Here is a 9,649-nt window from a genome sequence, read left to right as displayed (position 1 = left end):
TTTATTTTGGAGTTGTTATTCTTCTAAATTATAGTTTAAATTTAAGAAAACATATATACAAATGTATCTTATATATAAAATTAACATTGTCAAAATGTTAGTTACCGTACTCCTCCGAAACGGCTTTACCGATTTTTACCAAATTTTATATGCGTATTCAGTAGGTTTGAGAATCGGCTACTATCTATTTTTCATACCGCTAAAGTGATTAGGGTGTCCCTATCCAGCAAAAATATCTTTATTGCTTTAACAAAAATTTTTTTATTTTTTTGACATAAATTTTTTTATATTTTTGAAAAAGAAAACTTGCTATGATATGAAAAGTTGTTGTCTATGAAAATACTGAATTCATAAAACTGCCCCCTAATTTCTGCACTATCGTTAATTCCCAAAATGCTCTCATTGACCGCGTATTTCCAGATGTACACATACAATACAATAGTACAATAATACGCGATTGGTAATTAAAAAATTGATGAAAAACATTATCGAAGCCACCATTTTGAATGGCAAGTTCCGAAACGAAAAAGTTTTATTGCCACGAATTCCAATGATTCTCACAGACATGCCAATTTAATTCAAACGCGTTCAATTTCCTATTAGATTGGCATTTGCAAAGACCATCAATAAGTCGCAAGGCCAAACGATGTCTGTTTGCGGTCTTATAAATAAAATTTCCATGTCACAATGTTAGTTACCGTACTCCTCCGAAACGGCTTTACCGATTTTTACCAAATTTTATATGCGTATTCAGTAGGTCTGAGAATCGGCTACTATCTATTTTTCATACCGCTAAAGTGATTAGGGAGTCCCTACCCAGTAAAAATATCCTTAGTGCTTAACAAAAAATTTTTTATTTTTTTGACATAAATTTTGTTTATATTTTTGAAAAAGAAAAATTTTTTCTTAATATTTTATGTAACTACGCCAACAAGTACATCGAGCATTTACATCGACTTCGTTCTTCGTCTTCGGCTTGCATGGCAGATGGAAAATGTACTAAAAATTTTTCTAAAGATTTCACTAATGATACTATAACAAATACCGACGGATATCCAATATATCGTCGAAGAAATCCCGATAATGGGGGACAATGGCGGGTGGTAACGTATTCGCCTCTGCTAAGCAAGACATACAATGCTTATATTAATGTTGAGTTTTGCAGTTCTGTGAAGAGCATCAAATATATAAGTATGTCCATAAAGGCGGTGGTATGGCTGTGTTTAGAGTAGAAAATACTAATGTAAATGCTCCTCCAATGAACAAAAACGGTGAAATTACGCTCTACCAAATTGGTCGGTACATCACCTCCAATGAAGCTGCTTGGCGTATCTTCGGCTTTCTAATTCATGAACGGGATCCAGCAGCTGTTCAGGTAGCCGTCCATCTTGAAAATGGTCAGCGTGTATTTTTCACGAACGAGACAGTGATTGATCGTGGTACAAATCCACCTAAATCTGCACTCACTGCATTTTTTGAATTGTTTAATAGTACGGATGATTTTGGTGCCTTTGCAAAAACATTACTCTATTCACAAGTACCACGCTATTTCACATGGCCTTAAACAAAAAAATGGATGCCCCGCAAGCAAGTTTCACCAGTTGATGCATGTCTCAATTTATTTAAATCAAACGCTTATTTATAGTTAATCCAAGACACACTGAGTACTTTTATCTTCGACTGTTGTTGGTTAATGTTACTGGCCCATTATCATTATTATTATTTACAGTCAATCCAAGACAATTTAAATTTGAAGATACAACAGTTGTTGCCAGGGAACTTGGTATCATAAAATCTATTGATTTTAAATTAATAATTTAATAAATAAACTATAATAACTTAAAAATAATATTGTTTGGCGTTTGTTATTTTTATTATCCTTTTCGTTCATAGCGCTCCATGCCTATTTCATGCATATACCACATACTTACACACTTATAATAAGTAAGTTACTTTTTGTCTACACTAGAATTTATCTAGAAACTAGAAATAATTTATAAGGCAAAACAGCGTTTGTCGGGTTATCTAGTATATATATATATAACAGGGAAAAATCAAACAACTTACAAAACTAAATATACATATTACTAATTATAAATACTAATTATAATTAATTAATTATAATAAATAAATCAATAATTTGCATGCCCGATGCTGTTGAACGGCCACTTATATTTCGCCTGTAGGATCAAATTTTCAATATGTATTATTTTTTGAATTCAGTAAAAATAAAACTGTAAACAACTTGATTGAATTAAAATTGATTGAATTAAAAATATGTAATTTACATGACGACCTTGATTTTTTAACAATATTGACCATGAAATTACGAGACTTTATTTACATCCATAATCTCTTGATGTAAACAAAGTCCCGCAAACAGAGTGACAAAAAAATTCCTTCCCTCTCTTGTCCTGTTTACAGTTACAACATGCGTACGGTTGTAGTCATAGACGAAAAAACCAAAACCAAACATGATTTGAAGCGCACAGGGTCATCCATTAAATAAGATGGATTTTATTAATAATATATTATTATTATTTCTTTTATATGTTTATTGTGTTTTTAAATAATTATTGAATACATAATATTTTAATGTATGTTTTATATGTTTATTGTGTTTTTATATTATTTATTTGTGTAATGTTTTTATACCTTATTTATGTAAATACATATGTATGTAAAACAAAAGTTGTATTTGTTATATTTACTTTATTTGTAAAACCGCTAATGTAGAATATTAGCACGTTAAATAATAACTGAAATCAAAAGTAATGATGTGTGCAAAGTAATGATGTGTCATCTAAGTATTATTAAATAAACTAATATCGGTAGAAATTAATTGAAGACTGAACAATATTATTTACATATGTAATTTATACCCATCATCAGTATTCAATATTTTTTATTAGTCAAACATACATGCATATATCCTTCAAACTGAAACTGAAGCTGAATTTTTTAACAAATTTCATTTCATCATTATTGCAATTATTAACAAAATTTGAAGTTAATAGGGTCATCTATTAAAGAATATGGATTTTGACTAAAAAATTTATTAAATAAAATATATATACATATGTATGTATTTTACATGACGACTTTGATTTTTTTAACAATATTGACCATGAAATTACGGGACTTTATTTACATCAATAATCTTGTGATTTAAACAAAGTCCCGCAAGCAGAGTGACAAAAAAATTTAACAAAACAAATTTCTAATTGTTGTTCGCATTGCAGTGAAATTTAATAAAAATAACTGCATAACACAAAAAATGCGTGTGCAATATTTTCCTTAAATTTGTTTATACACGCCAACAAAAGAAATAGTTACTACAAATTTAACAAATTTTTGCTAGTAACAAAAAAATAATCAATACTAAATTGTTCTTATATTCTTCATTTTATTTATTCTACTCTAAATGATTTTGTATGAAAGAGTATGTGAGGCAATATTTCTGAAAATGATGCATGGCTTTGTTTTTGTATATTTTTCCTAAAATATTTCCTAAAATATTTTTCCTGAAATATTCATATATACTTATGGTATGTACATACATATATGAATCACAAAAAATCACGTTTGACTGATTTGTTTAGAAAAATGAATAAGGATAATAATGGTTTAATACCACGTGCCGAATTCATATATGGAATAATAAGTACGATTATTTATATAATGTAGAATAACTAAATAATGTAGAATACCTATTATTTATTTTTTAAAGAATTTGACACTTCTCGAATGGAAATGGGTGCAGTGGCAGATCTTTTTGATCGTAATGGTGGAGACCCGATTGGCAAGAACGCAAACCAGCAACTGATTCAGATAAAATACATGATGAAGTTAAACGCCTTGTTATCCTTTGCACATGTCGACAAAAATTTCGCGTATTTCAAGTTGGCAAAGGGAAATATAGGGTTCGTAAAATACTAATTATCGGATCTTAAAGCTTAATACTCCATCTTCTATTTAAAACAATATTATTTTTGTATAAAACAGTTTGGCGACTCGACTCTCAAAAATTACGAATATTGCGAATATTGCGTAGCACAGTTATGGTTCGTGTAGGTGGCGGCTGGCTTGCACTTGATGAGTTCTTATAAAAAAATTTTCCTTGTCGCGGTAAGTAAATAGTTAAGAATTTTGTACTTTCTCATATTGAATAAACATAATTAAAATATTCATATGCTTATAATTAAAACATTTCTTTAGCGTAATATAACATTATTATTACATTTACATAACAAGCATAACATGCTTTCATAGTAAAATTGTACATTGTTCATTTCATAAATCATTTTAGCTGGTTTTAATGACTCGAGTGTTTTATTACAACTCTGCTCTACATAATCTATTTAATCATCCATACGTCAGTGAAAATACATATATATATATATATATATATATATATATATATATATATATATATATAGAAAGATGTGTTTTTGTTACACCACTTATAACTCAAGAACGGCTGAACCGATTTAGCTGAAAATTGGCAGGGAGGTAGTTTAAGGCCAGGAGAAGGATATAGGCTGAACCGATTTAGCTGAAAATTGGCAGGGAGGTAGTTTAAGGCCAGGAGAAGGACATAGGATACCTGTTTATCCCGTTCACGACAAAGTAGGTTTTGAAATGATCAAATTTTTGATATAAGAAAATATTTTATTAAAATTTAACAGATAGAAATATAACTTAGTTAGAACTATTTATTTCTTTGGGAAGATTGAGTTCTTTGGAAGTTCATATATATATTGTAATACTTTAATTTGAAAGAATAATACATAAATTAATACTTAATGTTGTACTAATTACTGTTATAATAATTAGTAAAAATATTTACTTTGTATTTATTGCACTTATTATTAATGCAATAATAAATATAAGTAAGAACAATATCACACGCATAAGCTATAAATATAAGTACTTTTAATGCTTATATATTTAATCAGTAAGCAGAAGATAACTCCTACTCCTACTCATGTTTGTATTCCTTGCATTCAATTTCCATAAATTACAATGATTCTTCACTTTCATATGAAATAAAATGTTCTTCAGATTCCTGTTCTTCATTTAATTCATTGATTAATTCCAAAATTTTCATTTTTAAGAATCTTTTGCGTTTTGCATTTAGAGGCGATATGTCTGGCAAGATACCCATGAAAAAGCTTTGAAAACCATTATCGTCAATTATACGTGGCATGTTCACGGGTCGGAAGACCATCTGCGTTGTTTGTTTTTGCGCCTGATAATAAATCAAAAAATGTCGTGTATCACAAGGTACTTAAATGAAGAGCAACCTACATTGTGACCGAAAAGTTTCCGGTCATAAATAAATAAAACGCAAAATTCTTAATCTTCATCAATATTTATTTTATCTCCTTCAAAATTGCTCCATTAAAGCGATAACAATGGCAACGTTCTTCCAATCATCAAAACATTTTTTATAGGCGCTTTCCGGTATGGCTTTGAGTTCCCTCTGCGAATTCTGTTTTACGTCTTCTATGGATTCAAAACGCGTTCCTCTGAGTGGTAATTTGAGGTTGGGAAACAGGAAAAAGTCACACGGTGCAAGATCAGGTGAATACGGTGGCTGTTCGATGGTATTTATTGAATGTTTGGCCTTAAAATCGTTGATAATGTTGAACAAATTGAGGTGAATCGGAACAAGCCGGGCGTTGACACGTCGCATACACAAATTGTCCACCAAAATCAAACGAGCCATCTCACGACCGATGCCTAGCTCTCGTGCTATCTCTCTAACACTCACATGAGGATTTTTGAACACGATTTCCTTTGCCTTTTCAATGTTTTCGTCGGTGGTAGAGGTCGAAGGTCGTCCAGAACGCGGCATGTCTTCGACGGTCGTACGACAGTCCTGAAAGGCTTTGTACCACTCATAAACTTGAGTTTTCGATAAAACTGATTCCCCATAAGCCTTTTGTAGCATTCGCAACGATTCTGCACACGAAATTTCGTTCGAAAAACAAAATTTGATGCAAACTCTTTGTTCAATATTTTTTTCCATTGTTTTTTTCGCAACGCACTACTGAGGTGAACTGGTTTCAACAGCTGCCGTAAACGAACTGTCCGACAGATCGCGCTATTTTTGCATAGTAATTAAGGGACAGTGTGCCAACTACATAAACTTAAAATATCGAAAAATATACAGCGCGCGAATTTTAAATGAGAACCTCCGAAAACCTTTCGGTCACAATGTACTTTTCGCTTTTTTAAAACTTAAACCATGTAAATATGTATTTAAAAACATAAATATTTGAAAAATTGTAAACAAAAATTCTAAATAAACCAAACCACAAATTTATTGACAAATTTTATCACTTTTAAAACATTTGGCAAAACAATAAAATATTTCCCAATACTCACATTAAATCCGCGTCCAATTTCCACATCCGCATCCAAAGGCAGCGAGAATAAACGTTTCGAAACAATAAAACTATTTGTCCAGGAGCAGTCGACGAAAACTGAAATAAAATCTCCATTTTGTATGCTGAAACGTGAAACAAAAGAAAATATTAAAAAATACATTTTTGCCAGAAGCTATAAAAAAGTATCTCAGCACACAATAAGTATCTCACCACGTTAACAAAATTAAAAAGAAAAAGGTTGAGGATTATTTATTAAATAAAAAGACAAAAGTGAGCATTTTTGTTGAAACTACTAATGGTATTTTATGACATTATAAAAAAAAAGAATATTATTTTTTAACCATTTATTATTTATATATCCAAGGTATTCAATTAATTTAATTCGAACTTGCATTAAAAGATCATGTCTGAAGCAACTCACGATATAGACACATACAAAAAGGATCTTTTCTTAGCAACATGTGACAAGTATAGTTCATTTGACAATGGCAATATGAACACATTTTATTTGACATTAAGAATTAATCTTAAGATTTAATCTCTTAACAAAAAAAACCAAATATTTTTCTAACTCCCACTGTCATATTTTGTAACCCAATCGAACATTTTAAGAATAATCTAAAATTTGTATACCTAGAAGTGTTAGTAGACAATTATATGATTCATGAATAGATATAGCGAATCAAGCACACTTTATTTGGCCAGTCATATAAAACAGCTGTTCCTTTCAGAGTAATCTTGCTAATCTGGTAAAATATCTAGAGTGTTTTAAATTAATCTCAACTGTTACATATTTGCCTCAAGATTTACCAATCGTGTATTTACTCTTTTCATTGGTTCAGAGCCCTTCTGCGTCGTAACAAATAGTTTCACAAATAACTTAATATGTGAACGGGAGAAATAAAATCTACTTGAACACTGGAAAGCCCAATCAGGCATTGGGTAATCAAGAAGATTCATTGATCGTGTACACCTCAGTAGTTGACGCAATGCTTAACTTTCGCAGAAATAATATTAAACTCTACACTGAACTTCTTACATGAAGAATTTAGGTGCAGTAGAAAGTGATTTCTATCGACTCTGTCATGAGGAGAAGGAAAGTATAGAATTTATTCTATGCAACTGCCCAGCGGCGGCAAGACTAGACTTGACTACCTTGGAAGCGGAATCTTAGTCTCAAATCAAATAGCAGTTACGAGATTTATTAATATTGGGTTGTTGAATTGTTTTAGTTGGGTCTTTAGTGGTATAACATTACTTTTAGGTCGGCGTGCATTCATAGCCTATTATTCAATAGCAATAATGCAGTGCCTTTAACGTGATCCTTATAGCAACTTATAATAAATCGATTTACATTCACTTTACCTCCTCTTATACATTTGTACCAACGTTTTATCATTAGGAACAGAATATTATAGTTTCTACTATATATGCAAATTACAAAGATATGTAGCTATATTCTAATTGAGTTGATTCAAATATTATTGAATTGAACGCTGATTTTTGATAAAAAGTAAAAATCACTCAATTTTCAATACTTTCCATATTGTTTAAGTTTTGAGTTTTAGATCTCATGAATTATGAGTATTATCTTTTCAACAGAGAACCTTACAAAACGAGGTTCATTTATTAAGCAACCGTTAATGTGCCGTTAATGAAACTACACTGAAGGAACGGATTTGAGAAGCTGCGGGTGTTACTGCACATTAAACTACCATAAGACGTGAATCAGATTAATTACTAGTTCATCGCGTTGTTATTGTTTTGCGAGTAAGTGAATCAGATCATTATTTGCTGAAACGCAGCTAATAAATGAATTACAAATGTGTCAAAACGAATCATTAAAAAAATTTCCGAATGCTTTATGGTACGTAGGGTGTACAGATATTCATAAGCAGAGGAATTAAAACTATAATAATATATAACTTAGTGTTCACAATGACTAAACTTTACCAAAATCTTTATATTTTAATTAAAAGATACTATATTTTAGAATTTTGTCAGCAAAGAAAAATTTGTATGTATTAGTCAAAACGTAAGGGTATATGCAGAAAACTTGCTAAAGTCTAGCCAGTGTAGACGTAGTGCGCGATACACAGGTTTATTTAACAAATATGTTATGAAATTCTTTTCTCATAAATCTGTAAAATTAAACCAACCTGTTAATAGATGCAAACATATGGATATATAATAAATCAGTAAAATAATATTGAGGTACACGTATGATAGCTAAGAAAAAAAGAAATCTAAAGTATCCAATAAAATTCAGAAGATCCATTATCATTAACAGAACAAAAAGAGCTATAAGAAACTAGGTATATCCCTGAAACAATATGAACAGTAAATATGTTAGTAAAAGTTATAGAATAAATAACAGTAGAACTGCTATTACTAAATTTGTTTTTATTATTCCAAAGTTTTATATATGATTATATCTATACAATCACACTTATTTATGAAATTTATTACTTAAATTAACTTGTAATAAATTTTAATTTTAAATCCCTAGTCCCTAGTCCCTAACCTTACTGTCTCCAATATCAAAGCAGTGTCATCCCATACCACAAATAGGAAACACTAACAGCAAAACAATTTAATTTAAAAATATTAAAATTCCAAAATACAGCAATTTTTGTCTATGCTACTCACCTGATGGCTACTTGATGCCAGCGATAATCGTATAAATTGAATTTCACAGGTAGCATTTCGGTGGTGTTATCACGTTCCAAATATAGACGCAAACCGTCCTTGCACGACTCCAAGTATAAATTGTGTGTTGTGTTGCGTATGGAAAAAATTGTTGCTGTGGTCTTGCTGTCGTTCTGTGAGAAAAAAATAAATTTAAATAAAAAATAAATTTGCATACACAAAAATACATAACAAAAAGCGCTTTGAAACCTTCCTCAAACAAAAGAATTATGCTTGTAATATACAAAAATGACAGGATATATTTTAATTTTTTGCAGAAGCAATCAGTTTGGATTTTTATTGTACGCAGAATTAATGCTTGATTTTTGTTTCCGTTGAGGAAAACAATTTTAATTTTTTTTATGAAACTTTTTCTATATTTTTTATATATTTTTTATGTACTTTTATTTCTGTTAATGGAAAATATTTTAATTGGTTTTCATTGTCAGCCGCTTTTATTACTGTTGAGATTCTCGACAGAGCCGCCTGATATTTTCGGGACGCAGCCTTGCTCGGGCTCTACTTATTTATGTAAATTAAAACTGTTTTAACAGCTTTCGTTGTAA

The 9,649-nt window shown here is 30.3% G+C and overlaps 2 protein-coding genes across 3 annotated transcripts; one reads left to right on the top strand and one right to left on the bottom strand.

Annotated features, from left to right (window-relative positions):
- The first annotated feature begins 3,512 nt into the window (after positions 1–3,512).
- On the top strand, positions 3,513–4,128 carry LOC119663831. Of its 2 annotated transcripts, XM_038073432.1 has the most exons (4): positions 3,513–3,548; positions 3,603–3,664; positions 3,731–3,923; positions 4,006–4,128. In XM_038073432.1, the coding sequence occupies exons 2-4, from the start codon at positions 3,607–3,609 to the stop codon at positions 4,052–4,054; spliced, it is 300 nt and encodes a 99-aa protein (XP_037929360.1). In that variant the 5' UTR covers positions 3,513–3,548; positions 3,603–3,606; the 3' UTR covers positions 4,055–4,128. The 2 variants fall into 2 exon arrangements, with proteins under 2 accessions (XP_037929360.1, XP_037929359.1); XM_038073431.1 differs by lacking the exon at positions 3,513–3,548 and having other exon boundaries at positions 3,562–3,664.
- Positions 4,129–5,020: 892 nt separating this feature from the next.
- Positions 5,021–9,217, bottom strand: LOC119663830 (the record flags this gene model as incomplete). Its single annotated transcript, XM_038073430.1, has 3 exons — positions 5,021–5,251; positions 6,370–6,517; positions 9,045–9,217. Coding segments are annotated over 3 exons (552 nt in total), but the record flags the coding sequence as incomplete, so codon positions are not given.
- Positions 9,218–9,649: the final 432 nt, after the last annotated feature.

This window comes from Teleopsis dalmanni, unplaced genomic scaffold (assembly GCF_002237135.1).
Source record: "Teleopsis dalmanni isolate 2A unplaced genomic scaffold, ASM223713v2 unscaffolded_contig_0960, whole genome shotgun sequence".
NCBI lineage: Eukaryota > Metazoa > Arthropoda > Insecta > Diptera > Diopsidae > Teleopsis > Teleopsis dalmanni.
This window is presented reverse-complemented; position numbering and strand designations above follow the sequence as displayed.